The sequence below is a fragment of the Festucalex cinctus genome, chromosome 3 (assembly GCF_051991245.1).
Source record: "Festucalex cinctus isolate MCC-2025b chromosome 3, RoL_Fcin_1.0, whole genome shotgun sequence".
NCBI lineage: Eukaryota > Metazoa > Chordata > Actinopteri > Syngnathiformes > Syngnathidae > Festucalex > Festucalex cinctus.
Window position 1 is genome coordinate 6,662,139 of NC_135413.1, and position 24,364 is coordinate 6,686,502.

Genomic DNA, 24,364 nt, shown 5'->3' on the forward strand with positions numbered 1-24,364 from the left:
GCTTCGTACAACTGGGAATGCTTCATTAAGAAGGATTTTTTTCCTTTGCAAAAAGTGCATGCCACGACAACAGCGTGCGACGAAATAAAAAGCTTTCAATAACTTTTCATCGTCAACATCTTAAGATGAATCACACCAAGTTTGAAGATGATCGGATAAACTCTGTGGAAGGAGTTCGTTAAAATAAGACCCCTATGAAATGGCCAAAAAAATGGCAACATGTTCCAAAGTAAATTAAAATGGCAGACTTCCTGTTAGGTTTAGCATATGGTTCAAAAAGAGTTTTTTGTACCTCGAGGGCTGTTACATATGTCTTCAAATTTTGGTAACTCTATGTGAAACGTACAGCCGTGTATGCTTTGTTAAAGAGGAGTTTTTTAGCTCAAAATGTGATGCCCGGCCCCTGGGGGACTTCCTGTTGGGTTTAGCACAGGGCACCAAGAGACTTTTTTGTACATCTTGGGCTGTTACATATGTCTACAAATTTTCATAGCTCTAGCTGCTTCGTACAAATGGGAATGCTTCTTGAAGGATATATTTTTTTCCTTTAAAAACAGTGCATGCCATGACAACAGCGTGCGACGAAATACAAAGCTTTCAATAACTTTTCATCTTCAACATCTTAAGATGAATCACACCAAGTTTGAAGATGATCGGATAAACACTGTAGGAGGAGTTCGTTAAAATAAGACCCCAATGAAATGGCCAAAAAAATGGCAACACGTTCCAAAATAAATCAAAATGGTGGACTTCCTGTTAGGTTTAGCATATGGTTCAAAAAGAGTTGTTTGTAGGTCATAGCCTGTTACATATGTGTACCAATTTTTGTAGCTCTAGATTAAACGTACAACCGGCAATGCTTCGTGAAGTAAGAATTTTTAAACTCTAAATTTGATGCGCCGCCGCCGTCATATAGTATATCAAAAACTTTTCATTTTTCACAATGATGTTGTCCCAGGTGTTGAGATGGTACATCCCAAGTTTGAAGTCAATCGGGTTAACCGTGTAGGAGAAGCGGGCAAAAGTATGACCCCTGTAAATGTGCAAAAATTGGCAAAAATTGGACATTTAAATACTCATACCTCACTTTCTGTCTATTTTAGGGTACACACTTCAAAGAGGTTTTTGTTCATTGGGATGTGCTACAGGTGCCACACAATTTTCATAGCCGTCGGACAATCGTAGCGGGACAGGGATCCGTTTAACCTATGTAGGGGGCGCTAAGGAACCATTTTTCTGTTATCATGTATGGCGACTTTAAAATATCAAATTTTTCGCCAGGCCTGATGTGCGTGTAAAGTTTGGTGAGTTTTTGGTCACGTTTAGTGTCTCAAAAATGCGATTGTTTGCGGAGAAGAATAATAATAAGAATAATAATAATAAGAAGAATTCCTACAAAAACAATAGGGCCTCGCAGCGGCACCGCCGCCGCCGCTGCTCGGGCCCTAATAATAAGAAGAATTCCTACAAAAACAATAGGGCCTCGCAGCGGCACCGCCGCCGCCGCTGCTCGGGCCCTAATAATAATAATAAGAAGAATTCCTACAAAAACAATAGGGCCTCGCAGCGGCACCGCCGCCGCCGCTGCTCGGGCCCTAATTAGCTGCTCACAGAGCAAACACAGAACGTGCAATGATATGTACGGATTATACAGTCAGTCGTAGTGTCTTTTGTCCAGATAATGGGACTTTGTAAAATGGTGTGCCTTTTAGGGCTCGTCAAGAAAGGGCGTGTGTGGCAATGATGGCATGAATAGTATTGGAGACTGGAGAGCCACTCAGCCGATGTAGCAAAAGACTGCAAATGAGACGAGCTTTGGCCTTTCAGTTACTCATTTCTGTAAATTTGTGGAACCGTGCACGAGCTTTACACAGAGGCTGTGGTTACGCTTTAGGCCAGAGTTGGCAGTCTCGAGTAAAACAGCGACCAACTCCACAATGCATCAATAAGTATTTGTACTCTGTATAGTGTATTTCAATCACTATTTGTATCTTTCCATTGCCATTCTATCCCATTTTTGACACAGGACTCAAAAAAACAAAAAAACAAGGGAAATAGTGTTTCCTTTCAAAGTGACATGGCCACTGGCCTAATATCACCGACAACATACCTAAATTTGAAGTTTTAATTCGGTTTTTACCATGGTTTACAGTGTAAACAGACCAGCATCCAAAAATAGGATAAACATAAATCTTGCACATTTTGAATGCTTATTTGCACCTCTAAATATCTTCCACACACCATTGAAAAAGCCATGTTGAAATGTCGCTTTTTAGATTTCAGACTTTATTGACTTAATCCCCATCCAAAGGGTACTAGATTTTCTACATTTTTACTCGTTGCAAGGGGAACGCCAAAATACACCCTCTGAAGTAAATCAAACCCAACTGACTGTTTGAAATCGGGCTTGATACTTGAAAGTAGCTATAAGGTGTTTGAATGTCAAACTTGAGCATATGTTGTGTGTGGAGCCTGTCAACATATGGCAACAGATGCTCCATGAAGATTTGACGTGACCATAAAAAATAAGCTAAGCTCACGCACTTCAACCTCAAACTTAATTCAATGAACAACAGCTTATACTTTCGTTTTAATGCAGACCACAGCAGAGAAGGGAATATATAATTGCTTTTGCATTTAACAGCCAAGCAGAAAATAGCTGGAATTGCTGCCAACTGCAGTGACACCAAAACTTGTCAATCAATGTTGCTGTGTATAGCCAACACACACAGGCACGCACACCCCCACACTCATACATAGCAAACATACTGCAATTTAGCAAACAAAGTGATATCAAGAGCCAAGCAATGCATTCGGGGTGAACAGATCGATAAAATCTCAGGAAGGAAACGTCCTTCAGGTTGAAGCACTTTTTCGCCTTGATTGCGAAAACGAAACACAGTGTGACAAAGCTTTTCAAATTACCGACATCTTATTTGAAATACTTCTGGTCTCCCCAGCTATAATATGACTTACAGATCTGATTTCTTTGTTCCTCTGTTGTCCAAATTAAATGTCACATATTTTAGAGTCACCCCGCCTACTGCCCAAAGCCAGCTGAGATAGGCTACAGCACCCCCCTGCAACCCTTGTAAGGAATAAGCAGTCAAGAAAATGGATGGATGGATGGATGGATGGATGGAATGATGGATGGATGGATGGATGGATGGATGGATGGATGGATGGATGGATGGATGGATGGATGGATGGATGGATGGATGGATTGATGGAAGAATGGATGGATATATGGATGGATGTATGGATGGATGGATGGATGGATGGATGGATGGAAGGATGGATGGATGGATGGATGGATGGATGGATGGATGGATGGATGGATGGAAGGATGGATGGATGGATGGATGGATGGATGGATGGATGGATGGATGGATGGATGGATGGACATATTTTAATCAATACAAACTGAAAGATGAAAGAAGGAAATTTTGATTACAGACTAATATCATTGTATGTAAAGAAGGTGTTTTTTTTTTTTTTTTTTTTTTTTTTTTTTTTTTAAATAGTGTCAGCAATATCATGGTATTTTTTCCTTAATGGTTGGTAATTTTGTTCTTAATAGAAGAATGGTGCACATGTGCTCGGTGTAAAAACTGGTGCATCCCAAAAATTGCAAGTCTAGCGTGTTTGTGAATACAGACATACTATGTGGATAGGTGCCTATATTCGTGATGCCACTTTTGTGTGATCACATCACACCAAGTGAGTTTGAGCTCCTCTCAGAATAATGTGCTCTGGCTGGATAAAAATTGATTTTCTGTGTCAATTATTAGGAATGACGTACAAGAGAATCTTGTCTATTGCCCCCTTTTCCATTTCCAGGCTTGCAAGCAGTACAACTTAGCTTAAGTTATCCTTAAACCCCCAAAAAGTGGTGAAACGTGTTTTCCACATAAACATATCCCAACTAATTTAGGACATGCTGACGAACTTTCATCCAATGTGTACGATGCCGACAAATGTTAGGATGTCAACATTTTTGATCATACTGCATTTATTGTTATTTCCCAAGATGGTGTCTTCGTTTGCACGATGTTTTTGCAAGACCCAGAGGAGATATCAGGGCTGGAGTTACCATCCCACGGGGATAAATCCTGTCATCTGTTGCAAATGATCTACTTTTAAAGTGCAACTCACCCCCTAAAGCCTGGTACACATATAAGGATTTTTCAAATCTTAAAAGATTTTTTTATCTTTGTCAGATACCACACATAAAGATAAAAAATCGTGAATTTAACAGCTTTGGTCGTATTTTGTGTAAGGTGCGCAGATAATCTCATCACAGCTCCCTCACAAACATAAGATTTTCATCTAAACACTGGTCAAGATTCCAGTCCTCTGTGAGAGACCTCTCGCATGATAATACGTGATCTAATCAAAACCGGAAGGGGAAAAACACCACTGAAACAACTTGGAAACGACGAGACACACCATGGAAGACAATAAATGCGACAAACTGGAAGTAATGATGGTGGTTTGCGGACTACTTCTCCCACAAGCTGGTCCACCGGACTTTGACTTCTGGTCGGACATGCTTTCTGATATGCTTGTTGTTTTTGGATATGCGCACTACCGTCTTTTTCAGCTTCGGCTATATTCCGTTTGATGTCAGAGTTGGTGGCGCAGGCGCACCTCGGCGTTAAGATTTTTGTCATAAATATTGATCATGTTCATTATTTAAAATTGTCAGCCCCGACTGGTTTTTGACCCAATTATCAGAACAAATCCACTCTTAACATATCTCACATATAAAGATAATCTTTTAAGATAATCGTATAAGACAAAAGATTGTCGGGTGTTTGACGTCCTTGGTCGGGAAGGGGCAATATCGGGACAAAAACAGCCTGACTCTCTTTATGTGTGAACCAGGCTTAACCAGACTCTTGCTCCACCCCTCACTAATATTTGAAAACGTCAATCACAGGAGGCGTTGCCTGGAGGACCGTTGGGCTTGCAAGGGAGGAGAGGGTTGGGCGTGATCAGGCTGTGATTGATCGCAGCAGTGAAAATTACAATCTAGGGGTGGGCGATATGACGATATTGTATCGTTAAGGATCGTTAAGTGTTGACGATCTCATAAAGCAGAAAGATCGACAAGATCTAGGGTACATTTTATACAGTTCAACTTTATGCGGGCTCAAGCTTGGTTTATGCTTGACGCATCTGTGAGGTCTTTTTTTTTTTTTTTTTTTTTCCCTCCTCAACTCACACAAACACGACCAAAAACTTACAGCGGGGCTGTGACGTCACCGCAGACATGGCACGCGCCCATTTCCTTGTTTTAAGAGAGAAGAGGAAGAAGCGTCCGCTAGTCTTCGCCAAAGTCATTAAAAATACAGTATATACAATAAATATAATAATGCTTACACCAACGCTGAACTATATTTACAATTTAAAAGATACTTGTGGATGGATTTGTAATGTTTGTGGTTTTAAAAAACATTGCGAGTGCCAACGCTGGCTGGTTGTGTGTTCCAGAGAACAAGGCGCAGAGAGAAGTAAATTGCAAAGTTTGCCGAGACTCCGTTCGGACTTCAGATGGCAACACAACGAACCTGTTTAATCACATGCGGAGACTGTACGCCGACAGCCAAAACAAACCGAGACCGAGACCAGCTGCTAGCAGCTCCAAGCTAACACAATCCACGGTAATACTGTCATGTACCAAGGGCACTCCATATGATAAAACAAGCAAGCAAGTGGTGGAAAGAGGTAACTGAGGCTGTTCATTATCATTTATGTTTACATTCATTGCACTATTTGATTAAAAACAAATTGCACTATTTCATTTCCAACCTGCTCAGAAAGCTTAGTTGGCTTAGATGTTTTCTCTCTCTCTCTCTCTCTCTCTCTCTCTCTCTCTCTCTCTCTCTCTCTCTCTCTCTCTCTCTCTCTCTCTCTCTTTTTAGGGTTTTATATAAATTTTAAATGTTTTAAATATTACAAAACTTTTCAGAAATGTGAAGACTAGTCTAAAAAATATATGTAAAAAAAAAAAAAAAGAGTGGTATCGGTAACTGCTCACAAGTAACATGCTGATACCATTAATTCCAACGCTAATATAGAATTTTGGATGCAGCATCTTGTGTCTTGCTTATGCACGACATTCACTGATATGTGACATGTTCACTGCATGCCGATCTAAGATATCCTATTGGCCCTTGAATGCTCTGTACCAATGGCAGGACAGCTTTTTCATGTTGAGGAAAAAAAACCTTAGGTATCGGTATGGTATCGGTAGTGGCCGATACTGCAAAGCTAGGTATCGGGATCGGTATCGGGGGCCAAAAAAACGGTATCGGAACAACACTAACTACAATCTAAATAATTTCTATACCGCCACAAGCTATGCTAAATAAACTAACCATTAAATGCTATGCTAATTAATCACTAACCGGAAAATCGCTATAAAGATGTTCTGAAAGGCTACAATTTGTAAGGGATCCAAGAGAATGAGCCCGTGGGTGGCAGAGCGACTACATCAGACTCACGGAGTGACGTTGGTGGTACGCGCTGTCCAAAGAAAGGAAAACGGCTAAATTGTGTTTATCCCAGTGTTTAACCTGAAGATGGCGCCAGACAGACATCCGACATTTTTTGCTCCAAATTCAAGCTTTCAACAAACATGCACAGAAATGTCAAAATAATGACAACATGTAGAGCATCTGAAAATCTGAAAAAAAAAAAAAGTTAATTTGGTGTTGATTTGTTCTTTAAGGTAACAGTGAGCGCAGTCGACTCCATCATGCAAGGTTGATCCTGTAGTTTGTCTCTATAAATGCGCTTTGCAGGTGCCAATCTCATCTCTCCGAGCCCAGCGAGTCAATTTGCTTTTGTGACGTCAAGCTCACCGTACACTCCGAACCGCCCTGATTTCACTGCAAATGAGGGAGACCACTACAGTTAGCCGGGCCTCAGCTATATTCCATCCTGTAACGGCGCACAATGGTGCAAACATCCCTTTGGAGCTGCAGCCGACTGCACAAATGTTGGAAGAAAGAAAACTCCACCCATGCGCAGTTACACCGCACTTTGCGTTAGACTTGCACCGGGAAGAAAAATAGGGCTTGTAATGGTTTTGTTTTTGTCAAGATAATACTGAGATGTTTGTGATTAACTACTTCTGTCCAACGTTAAACTCATTTAGACCCACAAGTGAAAGAAGGCAAAGCATGTCAAATCTGTCACCTTTCAAGCAACGTATTGTACAGACTAACAGCTAATTACAAGTTAGGTATGAGCATACAAATGCAATGTCAACCAGACGACCCATCAGTTCTATTTTGGAGCGAGTGAACTATTATCAACAACAAACTGCAACTTACTGGATGTTTGTGGTGTCAGGAGGAACAGGCATTCTAAAAAAAAATTAATAAAATACCCCACTAAAAGCTTGCTTATGTCTTGGCAGGAGAGAACAACTTGTGCTGATGATCAGAATAATACTTTCATGCTGCATGGAACTACGACTGACAAGAAATGGGGAGTGGGCTACAAAATAATGAGGTGCGTGTAGATGATAATAAAAGACAATCCCGTGGGATGTTTGTTAGCCATCTTCTGCTGCTGCAATGCTGCATATTATATAAATATATCCAGGCTTGGGGAGTGACGGAATACATGTATAATAATAATAATAATCTAACTCTATCCTATTACAGTTGCAGGAAAAAAACAACAACAACAGGTAATCAGATTACAGGTACAGGTTGCTTGGCAGGATTGCATTTTCAATTTTGGGAGAGAGATGAGATGAGCCAAAAGTTGTTGGCCAAACAAGCTTTCCCAGAGTTAAGTGGATAACTGGTCACAGTATAGCTCAAAGTACTGCCGTTGTTTGCGCCAAGTAAGGTTTTTGTTAGCCAGTAAATAAGTGAGACAGGTCACTGGGTGCATTCGCGTTAGTTTTAGCGTGGTCAGTTTCAAAAGTCACTCAAAAGGAATGGACAGTGACTGTTTTCAGTTGTTTTCACTACAGGACTTATCATTTGAAATAATGAAATGTTGCCATGGAGGAGCTTGCAAGCTCACGTCACGACTGCAAGTTACATGTAAATACTTAAGTAATTCCCGTCACAAATAAATACAAATACAAGAGATATAAAACATCTCATCTGCTAAACACCTGCACTGAAAAAACAACGAATGTTTTTTGTTTGTTTGTTTGTTTGTTTGTTTGTTTGTTTTTTCATGGTTGACGTCACGTAGTTGTATCGAAAATATCATTGTGTGCGTGAGATGGGGAGATTGAAGCAAACAACCTTTTACTTGGTATAACAAACACTGGACATGTGGCAAGGTTTGAAAAACTTTGTAAAGCTAGCGGATCTAATTTCCCTCACAGGATGCAGTTACCTGTCTGTCTGTTTCTTTTGTTTCTTTTAGGAACAGTCTGAAAACAACTTCAAACTATAAAACTAAGCAATCTGCCAGTTCTTGTGCTTTGGATTTACATCGTGAGTGTTCACTGCTCAGGCTTCTGGCTCCCACATTCCAAAAATCATGCATATTAAACATCCATAAGACAGAAAAGACCAGACAAATGGATTTAAATAATAATAATTAACACATTTGGTACAATTGGAGTGATCCAAAATCAAAAGTATTCAAGTTGCATTACTTTAACATTATGGTACTTGGATTATATTACTAACTACAATTTTTAAATAGGTAACTAGTAACTATATCACAATACATTTTGAAAGTAACCCTCCCAGCCCTGAATATATCCAATTGGGCATTAAATCTTCAATCAAAATTGTTATATTTATTCACACTATAGACCAAGTGAAATGTGCTTGATGGTGTGATGCAGCCTTATATCAACTTATACAGTGCCAATATCTACTGTACTTGTTTTAAATATTTAACGTACAATATAAAACATTTTATCAAATTCTTTTTTGGGTGTATTTATTGAAATGAATAGACCTATGAAGCAAATACTGTACTGTAGTAACTATGCCATAATCACAGTTTAGATGGCTCTTTAAAAAATAATAATAATCATTTCAACTTTGGTCAGCATGGTATCTTGTGTGGTTAGCACTTCTTTCTGTGGAATTTGCAAGATCTCCCCATGCTTCCATGGGTGTTCTCCACTGATTCCGGTTTCAGCAGACTTTCCAAAACATCTATGTTAGATTAATTGAAGACTCCAAACTGTCCGTTGTAGAATCTGAGTATGATTGACTTCTCCTGGTTGGAATTCTTGCGAATCAAAATGCACTTTAAATGATTAATTTAATTACCAAATTACACCCCACATGGCACTTGGTTTTGCTCAGGAATGGTCCTGAGTAATTACAAATGAAACCATTTTAAAAATGTTCTGTTGGCTGATCCATGGGGGTGCCCATCAAATTCAAACTAATCTGACTTAAAATCAAGATCTGCTAATTTGTGGTAAAAAGAAATAATGCAGTATTTATCTTGACAGTTCATTTCTGCTTGCCAAAATGTGCTTCCTTTTAAAGCCGCAATTAAAACTTCCTTGTTACTAATTGATGAATGGCCTCTAAGTGAACAGATTGTGTTGAATTAAACATGTAGAATTTATTCCAGGAGTGCTGTTTGTTGGAGTTGCTGGATGTTCTGCAATTTGCATTGGAAATGTAATTTTGTTTTTTTGTTTTTTGTTTAGTATGACGGGTACACATAGTTGTTTCATCATTACCGGAAGGAAGTGGATGTTAACATGTTTAGGAAGTAGACAGACACGTAGAGAGCAAGCATGCAATCACTGCCAATTGTACACTGATTGCAGATGGGCGTTTTGCACTCCTGTTGGCAGGCTCATGGATCAGTCAGACACCGAGCAGCAGGTGGGCTGACAGAATGGAGAGCTATCGGATTGTCATATCATGCAACATGGATATGAATGAACAAAGAATATGCTTTTGATTATCTACAAAGGTGCCTCTTTTTTATAGGACAAGTAGAAAACAGATTGGGTTAACTGACCTGTTAAATAACTTTAGTTAAATAGTCCTAGAGGTGGACTACAACCTGGACTAGTCACCAGTCAACCATAGAACAATTGTGAATGTGAATTTAGGGCCCTATTTTCATAGACAGGTTCCCATGCGCTCGGTGCAAAAACGAGCCTGTCTTCAAGTTGGTGCTGGGGAAGCCTTTGAGGCAGGGTTGCACCTTGCTGGGAGTTCCGGCATGTTCAGTTGCACACCCCCAGCGCATCTCGCAATTTGGTGACCAAAAAGTAGACGAGTAGCAAATTTTAACAACCCTTTGCCACAACCACTATCTTAATAGAAGTCTACACCAGTGGCGATCCGTCATAGTAAGCTATTATGCGGTGCTTGCCTGACCTCTTCAAAATAAAATCATTGAAAATATTTCTGTCAGTGTCCTCTAAAATACAATACCGTAGTTCTACTGTTTTGATTTTAAATTCCTGTATATTTTGTCCTGTTTTCCTTGCGGGGAGCGGAGAAGTCGACAGTTTGTTTCGCGCATACACAATGAGAAATCAATTGTGTTAGTTCCGTGAATGTTGTTTTGGTATGAATGGCATAAAAGCTGTCAGTCACGCAGCCTATCTGACAACGCGCATGCGCAAAATCGGCTTACTTGGCTTGTTCTGTGGTCAACAGTCATTGTTCAGTTCAAGTTCATCGCCAAATCCCAATGAGTGCCCTTTTCCCGGAGAACTTTAGAGGAAAGGAACTAAGTGGGGTTGCCATTTATGTTGAGCACTATTATGTCTGACTGTTAGTGAACGCAACACAGGTCTCGCGGGAGGGAGGGAAGGGAGGAGGCGTGCAGTTCAGTTAACGTTGTTGTAATTTTTTTCCTGCTAGCATCGAGAGCTGTTGTACTGTGCTGGTTATATTGTTACTAGCACTGGCTAGCAGTCAGTGGCTGTGAGTCCCGGAGATAGAGGTCTGGCAAATGGCCATATTTCATGCCCAAGGAGGCTCCAGCATTCTCGGCCGTGCTCCACGGTCCTCCCGCCCGCTCCAGGTATGCTCCAGTGAAAATATAATTCCAAGTGGTCATCCGACTGGAGTAATCATCACGAAAACGGGGCCGAATTTCGTTCCTCACTTTCAAGTAAGGACATACGAGAAACATCAGTGGCTCGGTGGCTGTCCAAATAGGTCAGTAAACTTTGTTTCATGTGATTTTTCCCTACTCCCGGGTTGAGTTCACATCATGGTCACGAGCCAGTTCCGAATACTGTAAATTCCAACGAATTGGCAAATTGTGATTTTGTCATTTCATATACCACGGAACTGGTTACATTACAGTGTGTGCGTATCAACCTGCGTCAGTCCAGTTTCCGCTTTAATTTTATACCGACACAGCGGTATAAAATAATATTTAATATAGAAATTAACAATAAAAATACCCCCCAAAAAATCTGCTCGCATATGTGACATTTGTCTACTCGAAAAAGTCACCGCTCACCACTGCTCTACACTGAGGAACATATTATAATCATTATTTCATCCATATCTTATTTAGCGGGTAATGATCTGAAAGAAACAGTAATCTGATTGTCGAACTGAATTTTAAAAAAGGCTGAATTGCTACTTTCCTTTTTGTTGCATTGACACATGTATTACTATTTACATCAGGCGTTTGTTAAGCAGTCAGAAGTTTCATGACAGTAATTATTTTTCTGTCAAATAATATAAATAATGGAAAAAATGTGTGCAAACCGTAGTTCGTAGTTGATAATTTATCTTGCGTAAAAACACCTGCACACTCACATATCATATACACTTGCATACCCATACAAAGTAATGGCCTTTCTTGTAATTACAGTCATTCGTCAAAAGCACACCTTGATTTATTGTCAAATTAAAAATACAGAAGAAAAGAGGCTGCAAGTCGCTGTTACTACAGCGACAGAATGTGATTAATGCTTCGCTATTACGGGCCTGAGAGTGGCATGATCCGGATATGCACCCTGGTAGGCACAGAGGGGTGACTGGGAACATCAATACATGCAACCACTCTTTGGATGATGGAATAGGCGTGAGCCCTGGTGCAACTTGGAAGGGCGGGGTGGGGTAGAATATTGCTAAATTTAGTAAGTGGAGCAGCAGTGGCTAGGACAGAGCTGTTTTTTTCTGATAATAAAAGTAAAACTGTTCCTTATCTTGCATATGGATCTATCGAGACCGAGAATTATACTCCTTAATCTGAGATGTTTATCTTTTCTTTTAACGTAACACATACAAAAAATAACAAGAAACCAACAAAGACAGGTGAACAAAAGAATAGTTTTAACACAGAAAAGAAACCACAAAAACTGTCTTCCCTATGAGGCATTATGGATTAATGAAACAAAGATAACGCGCTTCAACGAGTGTACTTCATCCCCGTCTGGCAGCGGTGAAAAATAAATCATCTAAAACTCAAAAGCAAATGCAGTAGCAGATGGAATAAAAGAGCTGTGGGAGATGTTTCACCAATTTATCAATAAATGAAAGACAACTTCTGATTCCCAACTACTTTTGAATTTTCAAGATGATTTAAACAAAAAAAAAAAATGTCAGCAGGAGCTCAAGAGGGAGACGTGGACTGTGCCAGCCGGCAGATCTTTGGTGCTCACTTCATATGGTTTCGGGCTTCATGCCAACCAGGGGAGCTTCATGTCCTGCTGCTGAGCATCAAATAGCAGATTTGCCTCCTACTTCCAAGCCCGGAGAGACTCTTATTCATGTCATTTATTTTGCAAGTCAAGGCTTGTGAGTGAGGAAAAAAGGTCGGACCATAGGAACCTTATATTACTGCCCTGCAGGATACCAAAACACTTCTCATTTCTTCTCCTTATCACATCATTTATCACAGTGGCATGCCCTCCAGTTTAACACTGCTATAATGCATACTAAAAATAATAAGCATGATCATCATCATGCATAATTTTACAATCTCAGTCTTGAAGGTCCTAGCAAAAGTCCAACTCAGTAGCAGCATTCTCCATAAAAATTGCATCTAAAAACATACCAGTCTGGTGGGCATCATTTTGCAGGGAGGCAAGCAAAGTACAGTACCATCTTGCTGAACTACAACACAATTGTAAAATCAATACAAGCATGTATGTGCGTTATCACTGCAGACCGCACAATGAGAAAAAATAGTCTTTCACTTTTGTAACTACTTTTCAGAGAAGTGGGAGGCAAAATCATCTTTCAGTGGCAATTGTTGCTTGACCTTCATGACATACCTTCACACTACAAATATGTTCTTTGAAATACTCAAGATGTAGTTTTGAAATGTAGGAAGGTGAAGTCAAAACATCAATCTCTCGTGTACAGTATCAGTTTTACTCCACTGTGGTAGTACATATTACAGAATACATGGAAATATTGCAATGTTTGAAGTTAACAATTTATTGACAGATCGTTTTTTCATTCTTATGTGTGCAACTTCCTGGTTTGTTTGTGTAGTAAATACAAAATATTTTCAGAACACAACATAACTATGGAGGAGGTCAGGCATGAGTCAAAGAGAAGAAAATATAGAAAATCTTGCTGCAGATGATAGTGAACAGAAATACGGAAGACTTGAAATGTTTCCACCTATTTTTTTTTATCTTCTTTTAAGCTTATAGCACAAATTAATGAAAGGCTCAGCTTTTTCACGATCTGTTTCCTTTTTCTCCTTTCCTTTTCTAAAGAGATGTCAGGTTTATACTGCATATGTCACTGTTACACTTTAAAAACAGATTTGTCCAATCGACCATAAAAAAGGGTTAAATTTGACCAATCCAACTGGTAGTTATGTGTCCGACAGATCCTTTGGTTAAAACAACCACTCTAGAATGGTAGGTGGCTCCAACCAATATATATTGGTGATTGGGCCAACTGATACAAATTGGTAATTTTTCACCAAGATATTGGTTAATCTGTACCACTGATTTTCACACCCACCTAAGTGTGCCGAAAGTCATTCTTCGCATTTGACCCATCCGCTGAGGGAGTGTTGAGCAGCAGCAGGGGCTGCGCTCAGGAAACATTTGGTGATATAACCCCCCCAATTCCAATCCTTCATATCCTGAGTGTCAGGCAGGGGTGCAAATGGGTCCCATTTTGATTGTCTTTGGCCAACACTCTACCACAAGGCCACAGAGCTGGTCACGCCTAGTGATCTATCTAGACACACATTTCCATTTTAAACCACTATATTTTTAATATATTGTAATTGCTTAAAATAATTAAGAAATATATATATTCAGAATACAACAAATTGGTACAATAAATTTATTTCCAAGTGATCTAGTTACACTTACTTTCTGTGTTAACCAATTGTTGTTTGGCTAACCAATAGAATTGGTATGCCCGTAACCACCTGAAACGGTCAATGTCTGACCAATCTATTGGTTAATCATGCCAATATGATCTTAACCTACTAAATAGGTATTTTTTTTTAACCAATACATTTTTACAGTGTAGGAAATTATTATGACAATACTAAATATTTAAAGGTTCACTACTGACACGGGTCCACTGTAGTGGCCATACTTTATTATACAAAGTACGTTACATTTAATGTCTCATTCACAATTGCTTGTAATTGACTGTACCTCGCCTTTCACTCTAGTGTTGGACATGCAATTTATGACTGTAGAAGTGTTGGTTTTTAATCCATTTCATATGGTATGGATGAAACATAACTTTAAAATAACTATTATTAAATAAACATAACTATTGTAACTTAATGGCCGCCATTTTAATGTCAAACTCATTCACACTGAGAGCCGCAGCTTGGCTGGCCATATTGTTTGCCTGGGTCAGTGCTGTTCTACTTGGGTCCTGTTGATGTTAAGGCATATCTTGGTTCATCCATCCATCCATCCATCCATTTTCTTGACCGCTTATTCCTCACAAGGGTCGCAGGGGCTGCTGGGGCCTATCTCAGCTGGCTCTGGGCAGTAGGCGGGGGACACCCTGGACTGGTTGCCAGCCAATCGCAGGGCACACAGAGACGAACAACCATCCACACACACGCACACCTAGGGACAATTCGGAGCGCCCAATTAACCTGCCAAGCATGTCTTTGGAATGTGGGAGGAGACCGGAGTACCCGGAGAAGACCCACGCGGGCACGGGGAGAACATGCAAACCCCACCCAGGAAGGTCCGAGCCTGGACTCGAACCGGAGACCTCAGAACTGGGAAGCGGACGTGCTAACCACTCAACTACCGTGCCGCCTATCTTGGTTCAGTTTATTAATTTATTCAAACTAACTTCACAACAACCATTTACTCACAACTCACAATATAGATATGAAATGGAAAGTACACAGAAGCATTAGTGGTAGCTCTCTAGAGGGATTTAGATCGCTATGATTTGGCAGGCAGGACTTTTTTGTATTAGCTTTGGTTGTTCTGAGTCTCACTCTGCCTCTCATTCATATGGTGTTCCACAGAATTCTATTTTGGGGCTCCTGCTGTTTTCACTGTATTGCAACCCCAAGGTTCCCTCTTAAGAAAACATAGTATTTCCTTCCACTGCTCCGGAAATGACAGTCAGATCTATGTCCCACTGAGCAAAAAATATATTTTCTCATTACGGTCACTTATGCTCTGTCTGGAGGAAATCAAGGCCTGCATGTCACGGAATTCCATGAATATCAATTATATGAAAACAGAAGTTATGATGTTTGGTCCAGTGGCCCTTTTACATCCCATCCCGCTGGCCTCAGCCCATTGGCACCTTATATAAAGTCAACATCTCAAACTTGGGTCTTAAACTGGACAGTGATTTTAAATAGGTGTTGTCAAATTGGTGTTGTTAAATCTAGCGTTTTTTCACCCAGGTAGCTGGCTGAGGTTTTCTCAATAACACTTTAAACAGTAATCCATGCCATCATCACATCTCGGCTGGATAACTGTGATGCACTTTATTTTGGAATCAGCCAGCCCTCCCTCAAGTGGTTACAGTTGGTCTGAAATGCTGCAGCTTGCCTCCTGACTGGAGGTCGTACGAGGGAGCACATAAGTCTAATTTTGACCTCCCTTCACTGGCTGGCTGTCCACTTTAGAGTTCATTTTAAAATTATCCATCCATCCATCCATCCATCCATCCATCCATCCATCCATCCATCCATCCATCCATCCATCCATCCATCCATCCATTTTCTTGACCGCTTATTCCTCACAAGGGTCGCAGGGGGTGCTTGCGCCTATCTCAGCTGGCTCTGGGCATTAGGCGGGGGACACCCTGGACTGGTCGCCAGCCAATCGCAGGGCACACAGAGACGAACAACCATCCACACTCACAAGCACACCTAGCAATCTGCAAAAGGTAAGCACTTTAGTGTGACGAAATGAACTGTGGAAGCAATCATCAGAAAATGGAAGACATACAAGACCACTGGTAATCTCCCTCGCTCTGGGGCTCCATGCGAGATCGCCCCTCCTGGGGTCAAAGAACAATGAGCAAAAATGCCAAAACCACACGGGAGGACCTGCAGAGAGTTGGGACCAATGTAACAAAGGCAACCATCTAACACACTGCTTCCAGGGACTCAAATCCTGCAGTGCCCCCTTATTTAAAGGTCCCTCATATGAAATGTTCACTTTTTTTTTTTTTTTCTGGGGGGGGGGGGAGATATAAGCAAACACATTTTTCCACCTAATCCATGCCAAAAAGTCCAAGAATTAGATAAAGGCGCGTGTATATGTCCTCCATAACATGATTTGTCCATGTAGTTCATCCACATAGGCACAATGATGCAAAAGGTTTGAGAAATAGAGCCGCAAATCAACATCAACTGGCACACAGCAGATAAATTGGATCATTATAATACAGGCGGTCCAGAGCTGTCTATCTCTTGCCATTCCCCCTGAACACTGCATGATTATGACGCCTAACGAGACCAGAATTCAAAATCGAGTTCAAAACATATTGTTACAGTCAGCTTGTATAGGCTGTAAGCAGCACAAAAGCCAGGATAGATGTAAAAACAAAAACAAAAAACAAGTTTGATCCACATTGTGATTTTATTTTTTATTAATTCTCTTAGGTTTTGGGCCTCACTGGTCATGTTTGTTCTGCCCTTTTCACAAACTACTCAAAAGCCACCTCCAATGTCTTAAACTGCCTGAGGATACATCACTTACACAAAACTGCATTCATCTCTCATTTAGACCTACCAACCTTTGTGTTCTAAACATCTTAAACCTTCCTGCCTCGACTCAGCAAAATGGGTTCATTTACAGTTTGAAATTCCCCACTGAGGCAAGACATTTTCTCGATTGGTCTTTGTGACCTACATGTTTCCATTTGCTTATACAGTATTTTTCGATTTTCACTTGCATGAATTTTTGATGCATCCAAAGACCTTTGGAGGAAAGAAGAAAAGTGTGGTGCAGAGCGGAGGGCAGATAAAACAGAGTTTTTTGTCGATTAAACAACTGGAAAAAAAACAACACACACACGAGACTGAACAGCAGAAGTGCGACTGAGTAAAAAAAGAAATGTTTGCACATTGTGTGCAAATGTGTTGTATTGTCATACATGACCATTAGTTAAGATGGACGTCCTTGAATTTCATTCTATGCCAACCTATCCCTCCAATAGTAATTATATAGAGAGGTCTATGGCAGGTGGCAAAGGGCTGAGCCGAATTTACATAAATCTGCATGTGTCACCGGCCCTAGCTGCAGCCTCTGGCATTCAGAATGAATCATGCAAACACATATATTTATTTATTTCACATACAACAAAACAGCTGTTGGGAACGTAAAATGATATAAATTACCTCTCAGAAGCCCTTTTCGTAAAGCGACTGCTTTTATTTGTGCTATCAGTTTCCTCACAGCCGCATGTTCAGCATATTTACAATCATTGGCATAGAGGCATAGATATTGTCCCTTTACAGACATAATATAGCTTACTTTTGATTCACACTGGTAGTGGGTATTCAACATGTTTGAAGTGTTGACTCAATTTTATTCATCAAAACACTTTAAAACGACCATCGGTGCATACAAAGTGCTCCACATGAAATAAAAATCAGTCATACAATAGACAGGTTAAACAAAATTGTTATGATCTGAGGTTGGATCCCAAAAGCGCAGACACAAATAAGATTTTAACTCTTTATTCGCACAACATCAAGAGACGTAGAACAAACTTGACTAGACAAGAAACAATGAGAATGCATCGGGAATCACGAGACGCCAAGCCCCCTTGGGCTGCGGAGATGCACAGAGGAATGGTGGTAATAATCCGACAAACACACACTTCTCGGTTTGGCTTAGATAGACAGTCAATTGATTGGATTGGCTGTGGCTAGACATGTGGGTAACGGGACTGACAAGGAATTATCTGATTGGCTGTTGACAAAGTTAAGGGATTACAAATTATTGACATCACATAGCTCCTGACATCACATAGCGTTTTTCCAGTTTAAACCAGATGATGGTTACATAAGTTCCAAACAGACACTTGACCTCATGGTCATGACCCAAACATAACCCTTGCATGACCCAGTCATGACAAAAATAATGAAAAATCATAACTAGGTAAGTAAATATGTAAATAGAATAAATAATATATTAATAACACATTGAATATTAGTGGTAATTAAGTAAATAAATTAAACCCTTGTTTTCTTTTGTTCAGACAATGGTCTGGTCTGTTGATTTGTCTTAACAAAAGAAACCCAAAACTTGTCATAAAAAAAGACAAGATGAACACCTGACTTAGTGCTATGGTTGACGTGTTTGAGCCGTTTTAAATATGTGCGTTACCTCACTTGTGAGATAAGATTATGCCTCCACTAGGAATTGTTACATGCAGTTGCATTAAAAGCAATAATTTCCATTCAAAACAGGAGACACTTATTGATTTGATTGTGAAAAACATTTATTTTGCATTGACAGATGTACGGAACTAAATACCCGTCCAAAGGACCCAAATAGTTTTTGATTTTCTTCCAATACATGTTTTCTCCATGCCCTCCAGGTAATATAGTTAGAGTCGCACATGCACATTGAAAACGACAGCACATCAGTACCACCGTGGCATGGTACTGTAGCTGTAGCCATTGTTGGGCTTTGAGTGAGTGTTTTCAAGTTGGTAGCTTGTGGTTCAACTGCTTTCAGAAAGCAGTCTTTCTTTTTGATATTGTTTAATTACAGCTCAGATTGTGTAGGCCTGTTACCACGTGTGTTTTTCCAGGCTCATTTACTTGTTAGACAATCTGTTTTTTTGTTGTTGTCTGACATCTTTCGGAAGACTGCCCATGGGATATTATAAATGGGATATTCTGCCATTCTCCATCATCTTCTTTCTCCTCTTCTCACTCCATCCTCACCTCATCTCTAGTTGCATATGGCTCATGTATTAAGATTAATAAATATATTTTGAGTATGCTCTGTTGGCCAAGTATCTCTTTACATCAGGTTTATAAATAAAGAAAGAATGTTATCTGGGCTATGAGATGAATAACACTGTGAATGTACGCTAAGAGGCGCATGAGCAGGGGCGGAGCTATGTGGCAGACAATAGTAGCTGCGTTTTGAGCCATTGAGCCAAAACTATGACATCTCGGCCATGTGTATTGGGTAGCCAAGACATATAGTACCTCACAATATCTGCAGGTATCTGAGGTTACAGGGTGTGGCACGGTGATTGAGAGGTTAGCACGTCCGCCTCCCAGTACTGAGGACACAAGATCAAGTCCAGGCTCCGGCCTTCCTGGGTGGAGTTTGCACGTTCTCCCCATGCCCTGTGTGGGTCTTCTCCGGGTACTCCGGTCTCCTCCCATATTCCAAAGACATGCATGGCAGGTTAATTGGGCGCTCCAAATTGTCTCTAGGCATGCTTGTGTGTGTGGATGTTTGTTTGTCTCTGTGTGCCCTGTAATTGGCTGGCCACCAGTTCAGGGTGTACCCCACCTACTGCCCAAAGCCAGCTGAGATAGGCTCCAGAACCCTCCGCAACCCTTGTGAGGAATAAGCAGTCAAGACAATGGATGGATGGATAAGGTTACAGGTATGCGACTGTGCGCTTGGTTAGTTGTTGTGTTACCCTGATCTCTGAAAACGTTCAGATTCTGCCCCTGTGCATGGTTTTGTTTCAGATTTGTGGTAATCTTCCGGGGGATAGAAGATGGATCACTTCCCCTATGCGAGATATGTATTTTTTGTTCTTTAACATCTTGTGGGTCAACAATATTCAAAACAAAATAAAAATGACTTAATATTACATAAAGCACAGTGCAGTCGCTACAACATGTCATGTGGATGTATGTTCAATACAGTATGTTCATGCATGTGCTGGCATATGCACGGTTCTGCCCATATAGTCTGTGAGCAAAGGGACTCCTACAGTGGGAGGTGTTTCTGCCGACGGAAACATATTCCAGGTAATGGAACCACTCTGTCGTCCCACGGCAGAGCACTAAAGCAGAACTGAGCTATGTCTCCTACTACACGCTCCACCGAGCCTCCAGATGACAAAACGCTTCACTGAGTGACCAAAATCAAACAAAATAAAGTCTTAAAAAAAAAAAAAGGTGGGTGAAAAAAGATGGGAGGTGGAAGAATTGCTTTTTGCTGTGTAGGTCGGAAATGTTTCTTGAAAGTAAAACAACTGCTTGTAAAAGCCCGAGGCAATGCAGGATTCATGTGACAAGATAAAAGTGTAGAAGTAAAGAAGAAAAAACCCAAGGCATTTAGACGCAGTCAATTAAAATGCGGCTGGAATCACATACTAAAGAGGTATAAGAGGAAGTGTAGGCATAAGAAAACATGTCCCCTAATATATCAAGTATGTGCACCAATGATTGCTTTTATTGAAATAAAACGACATTAAAATGTTCCTAAGGCCCGCACACCCCACGAGGAGGCCAAACCAGACTGGAATGCACCATCAGAAGAAATAAAAAAGAAATAAATAAGTGACACACACAAACACAAATACTTGTACTTATATCATTGTGATAATGTATTTCCTAGCCCCTTACCCTAACTTTAACTATCACAATTGTTTCATATCCTTTAGCAAAGCAACAAAAACCCAATAAGCCCCCCAACCGCTACATGTCACCCCTTGATCCAATGAAAGCTTGCCATGTTCACTGCTGTGTCCATGAAAAAGTGATTATTTAAGTATTGACTCGTTAAGAAAAGATTGGACACCATGATGGTAAAAGAAACATTTCTCATTTTCAGCCAGGAAGGCATGACATTTTGTTCACGCTTGAAATCTTCGAGCTCTGTGGCCCCCCAAGTCTGAACTACAGTATAGAAGAGAATGACTGTACTCTAGTGCTGTCACTAACAACTTTTTTTTTTTTTTAATTGACTTGCCTATCAATTATTTCAATAATTATTCGACAAATAGCACTCCCCCAACCACCATTCCCCCCCCCACCCAAAAAAAAAAACGTACACAACCACCAACAAAATTAGCCTATGCTAAACGATTAACAATCGTTATTAGCATTAGCCCTGACTAAACTCGAATTACTTACTTAGTGTAATTTTCCTGAAATTCACTTCATAGTCCAACATAATGAAAAATCCAATTTGATCACAATATTAATGCACTTAAATAGCGTTTCATCTTCATCATATGTTTCCTAAGCCTGACGTATTCGCTTGTCTCGTTCAAACATGTTGAGTTGTCGAAGCCCACAATGGCCATTGATGCAGCATACTAACGGTACTGCATATGCACAGAAAGGTTTTCCAAATAACTCACGTTATGATCCAAGATCCTGTGCCGTCCGTCACCCGAGTTCTATTCCATCCCACATTTACCATTCAAATCCATAAACGTCCGAAGTGATTTCGTTTCTACCCCCAGCGTCCGCGCAAACTCCCTTCCGATTCCCGAAGTTCCGTCTGTTGTTAAGTGCATTGTGTCAATTGGAGTTTTTTTTTTTTTGTACATTTAGAATAATAAAATTGGAGTATAATAGCCCTTATTTATGGCAAATGCTGAATTTGTCATACCTGCACGCTACTTGGGGGAGGAAGGGGAAAAAAATATATATATAAAAATTGGCTTGTGACCCGGAACGCTTGCTCTGTTACAGGAAGTAGATACTCCTTCCTGTTGCTGATACGTCGGGCCACCGCCATCTTACGTGTGTCTGGCCGGCGGTAATATATTCATTAAAGGTCTTATTCATTTAGTGATTTTGACGCGGATTGTTTTATTACAAAGATAAGACATGTAGCGATGTTAATTTTCTCCCTTTTCAGTCTAAAGAGACCACAAACAAACCCTAAGAAGCATCTTAGTTAGTAGATGTGAATTGGAGTCCGTCAGCAATAAGTGTCCGTGCGGAACCAAAATATTTGTTCGGGGCTGACCCAGCAACGTCTAGGTGCCGCAAATAAAATTAAAATAAAATTATTAAAATAGCTTCGACACTAGCATTTTTGCGTCAACCACTTTTTCTAGTCGACCAAACCGACTTGGTCGTACTGCTTCACAAGACTAACAAAAGAACACCTCCATTTATTTTGAAACTCTTATCAAGTGAAACAGGTTACAGTTATTAGGATTCAATCTACTGGCCATTCTTGCTCTCAATGTGGCTGAGGTAAGACACATCCCAACAGCCATAATGATTAAATAATGTTACCATAGATGGCTTCCACTCTGTTGATTAATCCATTGTTAAAGCTTTCTTGCATAATTTTGGGTTATTGTAGTTGCTAGGTGACATGTTGCAGCAGTTGCCCGTTGAAGGACTGAGCTACTATTGCTAACGCTGAATAAAGAGCACCTAAAATATATTATTTCTAACCTTTAGGAGAGCCAGCGATTACATTGCATCTGCACACCTCACTCAATGTTGTTCATGCATGCAGATGCCAATATTGTGAGGTGGCCATGGCATAAAGAAACTGTGAGACCAAATTCCTTATTAATAACAGAACACAACGCAGAGAAAAAGTGAAATGATTATACAAGCCTAACAGTTTGTTGCGACTGCCGTACATACCGTACCAGTAATCTCCCATTATGGTCCTTTGTGTGAATTGATTTCTCAGTCATGGTAATGTTTGTGATAAATGATGTCTATGCACATACAGTAATGATTATTTTATGAACATGGACATCATTCATCACCACCTGCGCTTTACATGCATTTGGAGAAACATTTGCTACAAGATATATTTGCAGCCACAGGTTGTAACCTGCACTATAATTTCTTAGTATCCTCATTAGACCTACTCTCTAAATGGGTAATTGCGAGAAATTTATATGCACCGTGCTAGGGCGTTACAAACTTTCTTAATCACATCTGAGGTCTTTAGAGAATCGCCTCAATTAGATTCTCTTCAAATCTGAGTTGCAACGAGCCTCCTAATGTTTGTCAGAACTCCACTTTTGGAATGGAGTGTTGTCATTTCACTGACCTTGGAGAAGCGGCAGGCCTTTCTGGAAAGTTTGCCTATATGCCACCTGGTATTGTTTGACCTGGAAGCCGGGCACACAGCCCTCATAGCGCCCTTCCAGTCGGCCGCCAGCAAAAGTCTGCAAAACAAAAAAGACAGAGAAGTCACATTTGAAAAACCTTTTTTTGTGCTATTATTCAAACTACAAGATCGCTCAATTTTCCAATAAGCACAGTTACAGTGAGGAGCACACCCTCTTAGTCTCAGCGGAATTACTGTCAAAGAGGTTCTGTTTATGCTAATAGGCTAGGCCTCACTGTGTACTTTTGTAAGTGGATTGGAGGGATGTCAGTGCACTCTCCTGAGGGTTGTCTCACTGTTGGCAGCATTTCCTGCTGCTGCAGCAAGAGAAGCTTCACTGTAACTTAAGCTTCATGAAAGGCAGCTTGAGATATCGGAATTAATTATATGCGGGCCTCTGATAAGAGCATCCCACATAGTGTGAGCTGTACTCGTTATCAGAAGATGCGGGTCAAGAGATGAATAACCACAAGCTATTTTTATACAGACAACAGGCTACCTTTTGCCATCTTTGTATCATTTAAAGAACATCATCTTAGGGTGGTGAACTTCCAAATGCTGCCAAATTTGTCAGCCATACTGCAGATACTAAAGTTCTAAACTTGAATGATTAATATGCTGCATAATAAGAATGATACATTGTAAACTTTTGTAAGAGTAGCAAAATAATGACCCTAGCGACTAGGGATGTAACAATAAATAATATTGCAATATTAAAATTGCCACAATATCGTTGTCGTCCTGTTAACGATATTAAAAGTGGCATTTCTGTTTTAAATTAAAAGGCCAGGTTCTTTTCCATTTATGCAGTTCCAGCACCCTCTAGTGGTTAGTTTATTAAAGCAGTTGATTTTAATGAGGCATGTTTTGGCCACCTACGCTAAAGACCCTCACTAATCAGCAGAAGAAGGGGAACGTAAC

General features: G+C 40.3%; 1 protein-coding gene across 1 annotated transcript in view; it reads right to left on the minus strand.

Moving 5' to 3' along the window:
* cdh13 (cadherin 13, H-cadherin (heart)) overlaps positions 1-24,364 on the minus strand; it is a 511,818-nt gene that overhangs the window by 345,490 nt on the left and 141,964 nt on the right. The window contains exon 2 of the mRNA XM_077515574.1: positions 23,384-23,501. Within this exon, the coding sequence (XP_077371700.1) occupies positions 23,384-23,501 (118 nt within the window). The remainder of the gene's footprint in view (positions 1-23,383; positions 23,502-24,364) is intronic.